The following is a 14712-nucleotide window of genomic DNA, read 5'->3' as shown; positions in this document are numbered from 1 at the left end:
CCCAGTCCAGCTTCCTCCTGGCTCCCGTCCACAGGTGTTAAGCCCAAGGGCCCTCAGTGAACATCCTGCACGCTATTCTCTGTCTCTGGAACCAGGGAACCAGGGAACCAGGAATTCAGCCTGCAATAGGCCCAGAGAGGTTAAGAGACTTCCCTGAAGTCACTCAGTATCCAAGTAACAAGGAAAAGCCTGGGCTGGGGAGGCAGGGGAAGAGCTAGAGGGTCTGGGGGTCTTTGTAACAGAAAAGGGACAGGCAGGAGGTTGTTCAGAATCCAAGAAAGACCCCTCAAGTCCACAGTTCATGGAGGTCCCAAGGGCTAGATCTCCCTGCTTCACTGGCAGGGACACCCATAGCCCCAGTGTCAGCAACTCAACTAGACTAAATCCTTTGGTGGATGGCTTTTGGGGCTTCCTCCTTGGAGGAGATGGAATTTGAGATAAGCTCTAAAAGTATGAGCAAATGTGGAAGCAGAATTCCAAATTGGGCAGCAAAATATAGCAAGGTAGTTGGAGGGGTGGGGGATGGACTGGTGGAATGACATTATTGGATGATAGGCAGGCTGGAAAATTCTGTGGGGAAGGCTCTGAATGCAGTGATCTGATGTGGTGTGCAGTGGGGGCAGGCAAAGGCTTTCCTCTAGCCTCATCTCATTCCACCCATTCCACCCATGCACTCTCTGTGACATCCCACCAACCCCCGCCCCAAATCCATTTCCTCTCAGGGTTTGCCTCTGCTGCTGGCCTGGTCTGGCCATGGCTGATACTGAAACCGACTATTTATAGCCGTTGAAGACAGATGGAGTGGCAGGGCCAGTTTCCATGACGCCAGGGCTCCTAGAGGGTGGCTTCCTCTCTGCTGGGTCCCCCCCTGCCCCGTCCCCTCTGGGTACATCTCCTCTCCCCTTACGTCTAACACTCTGCTTCCATGTGGTTATTCCTTGGGTAGCATCAGGGCTGCGCCTAAGTGAGAAAAGAGCAGGAGGCCAACTAGGAATGACAATGCTGAATACAGGTACCACCACCTGGCCCCGTCTATCCCCGACATTAGGCCACATTCCAGACTGCAGAGAGGTCTCAGCCATCACTGCTGGGTGATGGGTGCCTGGGGTCTTCTTCTCCTACACCCAGGCCTAGCCACCTAGCCTCTTCCTTCAACCCTCACCCACTGACCACCCGAGGTTATGAATCCCAGAGGATAGAAAGGGAGGATACAAACCACAGAGGAGTTAAAAGAGGAGGTAAAAGAGGTCAGAAAAAAATTAGTTAAGGTGGGAAAATGACTGTGAAGATATTTGCTTCGACCCTTTGAAGCATAGTAAAAAGAGAGGTCTGCCACTTGTCAGCTGTGAGGATCTGGGAAGTCATTTAGGCTATTGGGGCTGTTTCTTTCTTCTCTTTTAGTCAACAAGTATTTATTGAACCCTTACTGTTTGTTCTGTGCAGTAGAAAATCAATAGCAAACAACCTCCCTCATGGAGCTTACATTTTAGTGTAATGGACAAATAATGAAATAAATAAACTATATGATATGTTTTGTGTATGTATGTTTATGTAGGTGTGTATGTATTTAAATAAGTATGTGTATGTGTATTTGCATGCATGTTTTCCTGCCAAAAGACCCTAGAAGCAAAGATAGTCCAAAGCAATGAGTACACTTGGTATCCTGATGTTGGTTTCTAAATACCATAAAAGGAACCAGGACTTTTCAAGGAAATTCTAGTGCTGTGGCAGGATAGGTGCAAAATGAGCCCAGAATAACTTGTTGTACAGAAAGTAAGAAAGTGCTTGAAAAAGTGGTAGGGGCATGTTAGAAGGACACAGATTCCTGCTTAAAGGGGCTCCCATTGACCAAATTTGGGACAATTTAAGCATTAAAATAATAAGGAATTCTAGCCTGTTGGAAAAAGTAAGAATCCACAAGTCCTCAGAGTAGATAGCTAGCTAGCTAGATGATAGGTAGATTAGATAGATAGACAGACAGACAGACAGATGGAGGGAGGGAGGAAGGGAGGAGGGAAGAAGGGAGGGTTCTTGGTTACAGCAGAGTTGTGAATGCCAGCTAGTAAATGTAGAGGGAGTACAAGAGTTTGAAAATCATCATTTTGCAACTATCATAGTAAAGATCAATTCAGGCAAAAATCATCATTGGATGCAAAATCTAGGGTGAGAGTTTGAGGAGGAGAAGGATGTTTGTACGGTCTTCAAGTATCTCCCCACAGATTGCTTATTAGATGCAAAGGATAAAAATAACAATACATGGTGAAATCCAACACCATCTTGCCAAGAGGTTGAAATTAACATCACCAATGAGGAGCAAAAGAACATGGGGTGACTCAAATATGACATCCTGAGAAGGATATGACATTGCTATGTAACTTTCCAGGCAGGAAAGCATAATCTGAATCTAATCCCAAGGAAACATCAGACAACCCCTTATTAAATAAAAGAGGATGGGGGAGGGACTATACGCTTCAAAAATAGCAATGTCATAAAAGACAGAGAAAGATTGTAGAAACGTTTTAGATTGAAGGAGAGTAAAGAGACAATCCAAATGCAACATGTCTGATAATAGACTCAACCCTGTACTGGAGGGGGAAATGGACACAGATGGTAGGTTAAAGTATTACACCAATGTTAAATGTGCTGGTTGAAAACTAGACTGTGGTTGTGTAAGAGAATATCCCTATCTTTAGGAAATGCACACTAAAGTATTTAGGGATAAAGGGCCATATGTATGTAACTTATTCTCAAATGATTCAGAAAAAAGTCACATGTATGTGAGTATGTGTGTGTCTGTGAGAGAAAAAGTGCTCACAAATGAAGCAAATGGGATAAAATGTTAACAGTAGGTGAATCTGGGTAAAGGACATATGGGTTTTCTTTGTACTGGCCTTATTTTTGGAACTTTTCTGTAATCTTGAACCTATTTCCAAATAAAAGGGGTTTTTAAAAAGGAAAAAAATATATGAAATATAAAAATATGGTATGAAAGGGTTGCAAATGTTAATAAAAGTGATAAGGGAAGACTTCCCCAGAAAAGTGATTTGAGTCCAGACCTGAACCAGGTGAGTGAGAAATCCATGTAGATATCTGGGGTAAGAGCATTTCAGGCGGAGGAAATAGTAAGTTCAAAGATGGGAACAAGCCTGGCACGGTCATCCGTCATTGGCAAGAAGGCCAGTGGGGCTGCAGCTGTGTGAGGGAGGTGGGGAGGAACAGGAAATGAAGTCAGAGAAATAACAGAGAGCCTGACTGGGCAGTGCCTTGTGTGGCATTTTAGAAGCACTAGGAGTAAGAGGGAAGGACATGAGGGCTTGGTGCAGAGGATTAACATGATCTGCCTTTTGTTTTCAACACTCTGCTTGCTGTGTTGAAACAGATGGAAGAGGAGGCAAGCGCAGGAGCAAGGGCGCTGTAAGTCGGTTGTAGTAATCCAAGAGAGAGATGGTTATTGGCTGGGACCCAGGGTGGGAGCAGAGGAGTCTGAGCAGTGCTTGGATTCTGGCTATATTTTAAAGCATTTGCTGACGGATAGGAAGGGAGGTACAAGACGGGTGTCAAGGATGACTCAAGCATTCTGGCCTGAACAGCAGCTACAAGGATGGAATTGCCATTAACTGAATGGGAAGAACCTGAGGGAGAAAAGCTTTGAGGGTACACTGAAGAATTTAGTTCTGGACATAAGTTTCAGACACCCATCAGATATTCCAGTGGAGCTGTGGAGCAGGCTGTTATATATACGAGTCTGGAGTCCATGGGAGAGGCCCAGGCAAGAGAGGAGCATCTAGAGGATTTTTGAAAACACGAGAGTAGATGAGGGCACCGGGAGGATAGGACGAGAGGTGAGTACCATGGATTGGGCCTGGGAACACCAACTGTAAGATGTTGGCTTGGGAAGCAAGGAACTACCAAAGGAGACTGAGAAGGAGCAGCTAGTGAGGTAGGACGAGAACCAAGAGAGAGTGGCATCCTGGAAGCCAAGGGAAGAAAGTGTTTTGAAGAGGAAGGAGTGATCCGGTGTGTGAAATGCTGCTGCAAAGTCAAGGGAGCTGAGAATTGAGAATCAACCACTAGATTTAATGCCGTGAGGGTCATTGAGGGTCCTGAGGAGAAAGGTTTTATTAGAGTGTGGGGACAAAATCCTGGTTGGAGTGGTTTCAATAGGGAATGAGAGGGGAGGAGTTGGAGACGGTACAGACAGCTCTTTTGAGGCATTTTACTGTAAAGGGAACAAGAGAAACGAGGTAGTAGCTAGAGGAGGAACAAGATCAAGAGAAGTTTTCCTTAACTGATAGGGGTCTAGACCTTCTTTGCAAGGTCGTGGAAAGGTTGCTGGATATAAGGCACTTCATTGTTTCTGGGTAAATGGGGCACTATTGTTACTCTAAATCTCTCTCTGGCCTGCTCCGGGTTGACCTTCTAATGCTCCCCCTGGATTAAACTTAACTTCCTCTCATGTTTCTTTATGCAGCTCTTCTGGAAAGCCGTAGTCTCTCTTTTCCTGGATTCCCTCTTCCTCCATCTCGCCTGGCTTCTTTCTCTCATAATTTCCTAGAAGTGACCTCTAGGTCCACACCAATTGCTCTGGCACACCCCTCTTTACCCTCCTCCTGGACTCCCAATGCCTTATTTTAAGGAGTCCTGCTTTATTATTTTTTTATTTTTTTAGTGAGGAAGATTGGCCCTGAGCTAACATCTGTGCCAGTCTTCCTCTAGTTTGTATGTGGGACACCACCGCCACATGGCTTGATGAGTGGTGTGTAGGTCCACACCTGGATCTGAACCTGCAAACCCCAGGCTGCCAAAGCAGAGTGGGTGAACTTAACCACTACACTACCAGGCCAGCCCCAAGGAGGACTGCTTTAATTCTTTGGAAACTTTTTGAGAATACTTAAGACCATTCATCTACAATTGGACTCCCAAGCTATAGGTGATGAGGGCACCTCCAAATCCACAATCATTTTGTGGGTAGGAAGCATTTTATCATAGAAGAAGAGCTCTCAGGAAGCAGTATCAGTTGAGGGAGGGCGTAAGAGGATGAATTCTTAGTGACAGAGAGGACAGGACAAATCCAAGATAAGTTCCAAGGAAGAACTGACAAGTCCTGTCAACAGTTGTACGGCAATGTATATGTGTTGAAAGCCTTAAATCAGCACACCCTTTGATCTAGCAATTCCACTTCCAGGAACTTACCTACAAAAAAAGTAGGCATGTAAGGTACTAAGAGTATGTAAAAGGTTGTTCATCATAGAATTGTCCATAATTGCAAAATTTTGGAAACATCCTAAGTGTCAACAATAGAGGGCTGCTAGATATACCATGGCACATGGATACCATGTAATCATCGAAACAATGATGTAGAGATAAATATGTATTGTCAAGAAAGGTATTTATGATAAGTCACCAAACAAGTTATGCACATATGTGTAGAACAGTTTTATTTCAATAACTCTGTATTGTTTAAGAAGTAGAAAAAAATAACTTGTAGAAAAAGGGGTAATAAAGTTAGGAGAATAGGTAAGATTGCACAGGCAACAGATTATAGAGAGAAGCTTGGGGAAAATCCATATTGAAGGGGTGAGGAGAGGATGAGAATCTGCAAAAGAATTCAAAGAAACAGCGAGGGAAAAGGCAGGAAGATCTCATGGAAGCCAAAGAAAAACAGAGCGGCCAGGAAGGGCTTGCTTGTGATACTAACTGCCGGTTGGCTACCCAATGCCATTCCTAGCCTTCTTCTGCCTTGCCTACCTCCCTTTGGTAATTTCTTTATAGCTGGGAGTAACCACATGTTCAGCTCCAGCCAATGAGATGCGGGAAGATGTCTGCTGGGAGGCTTTTGGAAAAGATTTTTCTTCCCTAATGAGGAAAACATGCACAGAGAAGACCTCTGTCCTCTATTGCTCCCTGCTTCTTGCCTTGAAATGCAGTTGGAGGAGGCATGCGATGCTGGGAGCTGCTATGGTAGCTAGCTTGCAATCACAAAAGAAAGGCCAAGGGAATCAGAAATACTAACCCAGAGCCCTGTGTTTTTTTCTTTTTCCTTTTTTTCCCAAGGAAGATTAGCCCTGAGCTAACATCTGCTGCCAATCCTCCTCTTTTTGCTGAGGAAGGCTGGCCCTGAGCTAACATCCATGCCCTCTTCCTCTACTTTATATGTGGGATGGCTACCACAGCATAGCTTGCCAAGTGGTGCCATGTCTGCACCCAGGATCCGAACTAGTGAACCCCAGGCCACCAAAGCGGAACGTGCACACTTAACCGCTGTGCCACCGGGCTGGCCCTGCCCTGTCTTCTTTTCTGCAAAATGTGAGACACATCTGTGTCAAATAAACTGTCACTTGTTGGGCCACCTGCTATTGCAGTTGAAGTCATTCTTAATTGAAATATGAAGGAGTACAAAGTTCTTGGTGGCCTTTGAGCTTTGCAGATCTATGATGCTACACAGGGGAGCCATAGTGCAGGCAATAAAGGGTTAGTGTAGTGGTGAGGAAGTACAGGCAGTGAGGCTAGACACTTCTGAGAAGCTTGTGAGTGGTAAAGAATAGGGTGACATGGAATCAACAGAGGTGCATGAAGATTTCTTCTATGCCGTTGATGCTGTTGTTGGCTCTGGCAGAAGACTAAGAGGGACAGAGACCTTTTATTGAACTTTCAATGTTCAAGCACATCATAGCTGTTCATCAAATGGTTATCACTAGTATCATTATTCCATGAGGTCACTCTTAGAGATGTTATAATCTTTGGGTAAACTTTAGATGTTCTGGAGGTACACTGGTCTGCAGACTTGCCCCGGCTGTCTGTCCTTGGAGGCAACAGAGTGTGATCAATGGAAATGACACTGGCTCTAGAGTCAAACTAAACCCACTTGCTTGCTGCATACCCTTGGGCTGAACTCTGAGTCTCAGCTTCCTCACCTGTAAACGGAGATAAGAATACCTACCTCATAGGGTTGGTATGAGAAGTAAATGAGATAATGCATAGAAAGTGCTGGCACACAGTAGGCACTGGAATAACTAGAGAGCTCTGTGGTGGGCACTGCAGGTTGCCTTCCAAACATCACTTCCTCTTCCTCCTTCCTAACAGATCTCCACTTTGGTCCAGGCATCTCCCCCTCCCAGATAAGGAAACCCAGGCTCAGAGAGCTTAAGGGGCATTTCTGAGGTCTCACAACCTAGTGAGTATCAGAGGCAGCACTTGAACTCAGTCTTCTGACCCTCAGCCCATTGTTCTTTCTACTACCTCTCCTTTTTTGGAGAAATTAGCACATTTATCCAACACAAGATACCTGGCACACACAAGTTCTAAACTGCAGTCTGTTTCTCCCCAAAAGCAAGAGAGAAAAGCCAACTGGCTTTTATGACCTAGACTCAGAAGTGACATACCGTCTCTTCTGCTATGTTCTATTGGTCACACAGACCAACCCTGATAGAATGTGGAAGGGGAATACCGGGAGGCGAGAGTCACTGAAGGCATTCTTGGAAGCTGGCTACCACAAGCATCTTAACATTACTATGAAAACAGTTTTGACTTTATGAATTTCCCCAAGAGGGCTTGGGGACTCCAAGAGGTCCACCGACCCCAATAATATAATCTCTCATCAATCTACATGATTTATGCTACTATTTTGAAGATGATTCTCACATCTCTTTGCAGATTCATCTCACTTTATCAGATCTCTCTTTAATAACGAGTTTGCCAGAGAGACTCTTAACTTACCCAGTATGTTGCCTCTGCTGATGCCAGAGTGAGGAAGAGCAGAGTACTTGTCCTCCAGGACAGACCTCATAAACTAAAGTGTCATGTGGTCATTCATAATACCTCATCAAGGCCTGTTGCATCCATGGGTTCATCTTAAATTTTCTTGAATATTTTCAATCTGAACCACCTTCTTCACTAACCCATTCCACAAATTACCTGTACCAAGTGGTAACTTCTTTCATTGGTCTTAAAAGGTCTGAGCTAACCCTGAGACAGGCTTGATCTCTACATACTAAGACTTGGTAAATACACCTGTGTACAATTCACGCAAACACTCTTCATGACTTTGAGATGCTAATCTTTGTTCCCTTTCAGAAGAGTGCTAATATTTTTAGTGCATGATACAGTTGTGGCATGCCCCCCTGGTCACATCAGCCCCCTCCTCTGGATGGACATCCTCCTCCACCATGTTCATCTCAAGACCTTGGCTAGCAGAGCTTCAGCACATAGCTTGCATTCAGCTACACTGAAGTTTGTACTGGGACAGGGCAATGGTGTTCCATCTTCCAAAGTTTGTGACAATAATGCTCAAAGTCCTGTTTGCACAGTGGACCACTGAGTTATCTATCCAGCTACCTTCTGCTCTTCTTATAGCTGAATACCCTTCCCCTGGCCTTTTCCTCTCCCTCATTCGATGAGGTTCCGGTGGGGCTGCCAATCATACTCCTCCCCCTTTCGCCAAAATGATTAGTCCAAGGAAGGGTAAATATCCAAATTGGGCCTGCCAGGGCCTAGAATTGTTTTCAGGAAAGCCAAATAGGAAGGCCCTTTTGCCTAGTCTAGAGTCAGAGAACTGGAAGAATGAGGCTGGAGCTGCCTGCTGTCATGTTTCCTATTGCTGCATTCAGTAGGTGAAAATGTAGCAAAACAAGACCACAATGCCAAGAATAAGACAAATACAGACAGAAAGTTTGAGTCTCTGGATTCACTCCTGCCTGAAGCTAGTTCCAACTCTCTTCTTCCCAGTGACATGATTCAAGAATGGCCAGTAGTGTTGGGCTTCTAGCACTTTTCATTGAAAGGACCCCTCATACAACTGACTCTTTGGGCCAAATTATATTGTGAGGGATATGCTTCCTGAAGGAGCATATGATGAGAGATAATTCAGAGAAGATCTAGAAAGAGGACTCTGCAGAAGGGGCTGGCCACTAAAAAGGCAGGCAAACCAAGGAACAGCATTTCCTAAAAGCAGATAATGGACTAGTTTTAACTGGGTGGTGGGGAAACAGACACTCCCATGAACTTGGCAGGAGTATAAATTGGTATGATTCTTTTTGGAAGGCAATTTGGCAGTATCTCAAGATTTGAAATGTTCCTGCTCTTTGAGCCAATAATTGTACTCAATGCAGCATTGTTTGTTGTGGTAAAAAGCTGGCAATAACCTCAAATATTTGCATCATCAATAGGGGATTGGTTACGTAGATTATGCAAACATGTCTAAGTTCTCTTGTTAATGGGGGAAGCATATAAGATGATACAAAGCATTTATTTATAGATGTATGTATTCAGTATGTGCAGAGAAGAAAGCTTGGAGGACCATACATTGGATAGTTAGCAGTGGTTATCTCTGTCTGGATGACTATAATTATGGAGAACTTTCACTTTCTATGTTTGTACAAGCCCAGAATAATTTGAGAGATTAATTTTTGGTCTATTTCTGCTGCTGTAAGAAAAAGGCAAGATAATGTTTCCTTTCTTTCACTATTAGTACAGCCATGTGTCGCTTAACAATGGGGATACATTCTGAGAAAGGTATTGTTAGGCAATTTCGTCGCTGTGCAAACATCACAGAGTGTAGTTACACAAACATAGATGGTATAGCCTACTACACATCTAGGCTGTATGATACTAATCTTATGGGACCACCGTCATATATATGGTCTAGTCGTTGACTGAAACATTATGTGGCTCATGACTATATTCTAAGTTCTAGGATCTCTGGCCCCAAGGATTCATTCATTCATTCATTCATTCATTTGATCAATAAAGGATTGAGTAACTGAGTGCCAACTATGATAGGCACTCTTCTTGGTGCTGGGCATATAATAGCAAAACAGAATCATTACCCTCATAGATTTTATATGACTATGAAAATAAGTATCAGATGGTGATGAGTGTTATGGAGAAGCATAGAGGAAGAGAAGGGGGATAGAATGCTGGGGTGGAGACAGCAGGGTCCTATTATGTATAAAGTGGTCAATGAAAGCCTCATTGAGAAGGCAACATAAAGACCTCGAGGGAGGGAGGTAAAACCCATGGTTTGTGGGGGAGGGCCTTCCAGGCACAAGGGATAGCATACATAAGCCATAAAGCTGAAGCATGCTTGATGAGTTCGAGGCTATAAGATTGTGTGACTGGAAGGAACAATGAGAAAAGAAGCCAAGGTAAGGGATAGGGGCAGGCAGTGTGCCAACCGGACTTGAGGCCATTGTACCACTCTGAGCGAGAGGAGAAGCCACTAGAGGGTTGTGGAACAACTTTAAAATGATAGTTCTGGTTGCTCTCAGACTAAAGTAGAGGAGGCGAGGGTTGAAGCAGGGAAACCAGTTAGAAAGTGATTGCAGTGATCCGGGTGAGAGGACATGGCTGGACTATGGTGGTTGAAGTGGTTGGGTCCTAAATGTATTTTGAAGATATGGCTGATGGATTTGTTGGACAGGATGGAGGGCATGAGTGCCTGTGACTCAGGGCCCAGTATTGAGGCTGTCAGACCCCTGGAAGACAACCCTTCTCCCAGACTGAGACATCAGCCCACTGAGGGGGATCCCACTGAGTCACCCCAAACAGGTGGCAGTACAAACTGGTGCCTTGAGTTGAAGGAGACGGAGGAGGGTAGAACCAGGGCAGAAAGGGTGGATGTTTTGGATTTTCTGTTATGGGACAGACCCATCAGCCGTGTGCAGCAGGCTCCACCTCAGAGACTGGTGTGGTCCTAAGCATGGGATGCCAGGAGAGGCTGGATGCCTAGTGCCACGGCCTTGCCACACTTGCCACACACCGTTTGGGATGGGGAAAAAGGACAGACTGCAATTTCACCCATCATAGCAAGAGAAGACTCATAGCCAGATTTAATTTGATTTAGAAAAACTAAGTGCTGTGCCATTTCCATGCCTTATGGAGCAAATAAGACCCATTATACACACTTTATAATGTTTCACTTTTGCTTTAAAGAGATATATGCATTATTTTTGTAATCAGAACAGACATAAACAAATGTTAGAAAGAATGGTGAAATGGTCCACAATAATTAATTCAGTGAGGGTCACGAAGTTAGCTTATTGAGAAAAGAGTAAGGTAAGAAGTGGAGCAAGATGGAAGGCAGATGGTAGGTGATTAAGAATGGAAAAGGAGAGTGTACAAAGTTGAAGCAGTGAACAGAAGCCTCATTGGAGAAACCTGGCGAAGGAGAGAAACAAGGAATGGTAAGAACAAACATATGCCACACAATTCTGAATAAAGTTTATTAAATAATATGTACAGCAAATGTAGTAATTCAACACATCTAGTTATCAAATCAATCCACTGCAATAAAGAAAAATAAATGAACAGAAAAAAATCTGTGTCTGCATAGTACATGCTCTTGGTGTGTAATTTAAATGGCAATACTTTAAATTAATTGGTTATATAGAATGTCAGTTATTTTTCTTTCAGAATATAATCCTTTTTGTAGTAACCTGTTCTAGCAATAGGGCTTACTATTACTGCAGATAAATACGACTGCAAAAAAAAGAAAAATCAAAAACAAAAGAAAAACTATAACTGAGATAATAGTTACCTTCTCTCCCAGAAAGAATGATTATTTAAAATTTTAACACTTTTCCATGGCTATTTTTGTGCTAAAAATCTGCAGGTGAGTTATTTGGAATTCCTTCATTTAAATAAAAATGCAAAAAACTTCATGACTTCCTTATTTTACCCCCCTTCAGTTCAAATTTTTAAAATTATTTTTCTATACAAAGTAGGTACATGGGCTATACAAAGTTAAATATACATATTTACAGTCCCACTTCTTAAGCATATGATATTTTTCTTTTACCGATCCCAGAGAGACTGTAAAAGAGAAGTAGTTTGAGGCCTGCCTTTGCCCAGAAGCATGGCTAATATATCAAAATGTGTTGCAAGGCATGCTGCCAGTTACTTGCACTTGCTATTAATAAACCTGTATAAACATTTCAGCATAAAAATAGGTATTTTATATTACTAAATGTCTGAAGACAAAAGAGCCATTGGAAACCTTTGTTCCCTGTTTGTCATATGTAGGAAGCTGAAGTTTGATGCAAATTTTAACATATTTTATTAAAGATGGGCAAATTGGTGAGGCATACCTGGGTTTCTGGAGATATACAAATACGTGAGTCTGGCATCATATGCAAATGTGGCTTTACAAATTGGTTTTATTTTCTAGCTGTATTTAAAGAGGTGTTCAAAATTACCTATTTAATCAAGAAGCGCCCCTCAAAAAACTATTAGATAAGATCATGTTAATAGCTTGCATCTAAGAAAAACAGGAAACACGTTAGCCAACACAAGAATTACATTCCAAAATGGGTGAAATGCTGCCGTGCAAAATGCACGTGCAAATGCACTTGTACTATAGTCCCTCAGAGAGAGTAAGTGAGAAAAAAGCAGTGCCCTTGGATGGTGGAGTGGACCTTCCAAAGCTATGAGTCTTATTTAAGGAATATCAAGGAGGCCCTTTCTACTCAGGAAGCTCCTTCACCCCACCTGCACCCCCACCCCCACCATCAGTGCCACAGCCTTTTCCCCTTGGGATTAAGGAAGGCTTTGCTCTGTCCTAGTTAAAAACAAATGTCTCCGGGAAGAGGTAACACATTCCTCTTATGAGTCATTTACACTTTAGTGTGAAGGAGTCAGTGGCAGTTTCTTTCCTGAGAGCAGGATTTGAAAGAAACACAGGGAGAGTGAGGGTACTGTAGCTGACTGAGGGGGGCTGGGCAGCAGATGGGATCCTAAGATGAGTAGTGGAAGCAGAAGCTGAGGCAGAGGCACTGAAGACAAACTTTACCTACTTATGTAAACTCCAGACTTTGGGATAACTGTCCTGGGGCAATTCTGAGCTATGTGCAGACAGCCAGGGTTCCTGTACACACCCTACCACCTACAACTACTACTCCTATTTGTGACCTTGGATGTGTATTTGTGGGGAGGATGAGAGTTTGAAGACTATGGAAATGGTTCCAAGTATTTCCAGCCCTAAACTACTCTCAGACAAAGCTTCTTCCAGTACCCTACTTGTTCAAAAGTGACCTAACAGAGACATAAGTATGACAATTCTTTCTAGGATCCTTCCAGGGAAAATTCATCTCTTCCTCTCTCACACCCTTCTTAGCACATATCACAGTCTCTCTTGATTTAGTCTTTTGGTGCGTGTCTGTCTCTCCAATCACCTCTGAGTTCCCAGCAGGCAGGGAATGGGTCATTTCTATCTTTATTTTTCCAAGGGGTCTAACAGAGAGGCTGATAAACATCCTTGAACTGGACAGAGTTGTGACTGAACACCCCAGACGTCACAGGGGCCTCCCCTCCTCAATCTGGCCCCCCACAAAGGACAGATCTCCTGGGAGTGGCAGAATCACTGCCTCACACTTAGGGCCACTGCATCTGCACCTTCTGCTCTGAAGAGAAGCCTCAGGAGGGTGCATCAGGATGCACAACCCTGGTTTACTACATTCTGAATGGTCCTTCAACTCCACTGGGGAGTGAAAACGGAGACACGGTGAGTGTCTTCTAAGGCTTGGAGCCACATCTTGCTCATCGGCATCCAGTGTACATCAGTGTATGTTAAAGGAATCACTGAACACCATCCGTGGTTTTCTGTGAGAAGAGGCCTATCAACCCCAAACTTTCCTGGCCAAAAACAATCCAGAAAAGAAAGATTAGCAATGGTGTTTTGATCAATGAAACTGTGCTGCCCTGAAGGTGACCATTTATAAAAGCCAGTGATATGGGAAAGGAGCACACTGCAAGTGACCTCAAGAGCTACCGGGCTTCTTGACTTAATCACTCAGAAATACAAATCTATCTGCCTGGTCACCCAGCTCCCATGGGCAAACCTTGTGTGCTTTTCTGTCTGAACACCAGGGGCGTCAATGGCAATGCCACATGCAGGCTGAATACACAGGGCGCCTGAATTTTGCCTCTATTTCCCTATGTACCTCGGTAGGTCCAGTGAGGGACTTGACTTGTGTAGTTTGGGGGCCTCCATCACTGTCTAGGGATGCCTCAGCAGCCCAGATGGATCTCCAGCAGTGTTGGGGATTCAGTGGGCTCTGGGGAGGCTGGGGATAGAGGCTGGAGGAGTCTGCATGTGCAGCCTTTGGAAAATAGCTGGGGATCTGCCTGGTGCTGGGAGGGCTGCTTCAGGCTAACCGACCCTTTTGAGCCAGAGCTGGTCAAGGCTGGGGCAGTAAGAGGCATTTCTGGGCTAACTGCTCCTGGACTGTGCTGCAGGTCAGATAACCCAAGAGGGGTGAAGAGGGGAAGGCTGGAGTGGCTCCCAGAAGCAGCCAAGTAAATACAGATTTGCCTCATTCCTTTTTGCTCAGCACATGGTTCAGCCCTGTCTGATGCACAGTAAGCTTAGCCAGGCTCAGGATTTAAACACAACATTTCTCTGTCCTTTCTTTTGCTTCTTACTTTGTCCATTAGTTCTCCTACTGACTCAACGTTTAAATAAAGAGACCGGTTTGTGAATTATGCTTCATCCTCCAATAAAAATAATCTCTGTGGTTTTCAGTCTTCTTATAGATACAAAGGCTTTACATAGTTGCCTGGAAAAGTACCAAACTGCCTTGTCCTTCTTGAAGTACCTATAAAAAAGCACACATACGCACAATGAGAAGACTCACCCGTGTGAGTTCAGAGAACAGCATATGGTTTCCAAAGCACTTCCCTCTATCTTATCCCATGTAGGCTGAAAAATAATGCTGGGTG

General features: G+C 44.0%; 1 protein-coding gene across 50 annotated transcripts in view; it reads right to left on the bottom strand.

Moving 5' to 3' along the window:
• Window positions 1-11195: 11195 nt before the first annotated feature.
• Window positions 11196-14712, bottom strand: part of SORBS1 (sorbin and SH3 domain containing 1) — a 219639-nt gene continuing 216122 nt past the window's right edge. For all 50 annotated transcript variants that reach the window (XM_070561241.1, XM_070561261.1, XM_070561250.1 and 47 more), the window contains one exon: window positions 11196-14588. In XM_070561241.1, coding sequence (XP_070417342.1) covers window positions 14521-14588 — 68 coding nt within the window. In that variant the 3' untranslated portion in view covers window positions 11196-14520. The remainder of the gene's footprint in view (window positions 14589-14712) is intronic.

Source organism: Equus przewalskii, chromosome 1 (assembly GCF_037783145.1).
Source record: "Equus przewalskii isolate Varuska chromosome 1, EquPr2, whole genome shotgun sequence".
NCBI classification, from domain to species: domain Eukaryota; kingdom Metazoa; phylum Chordata; class Mammalia; order Perissodactyla; family Equidae; genus Equus; species Equus przewalskii.
The sequence above is the reverse complement of the archived record's forward strand: the minus strand, read 5'-3'. Positions and strand labels throughout refer to the sequence as shown.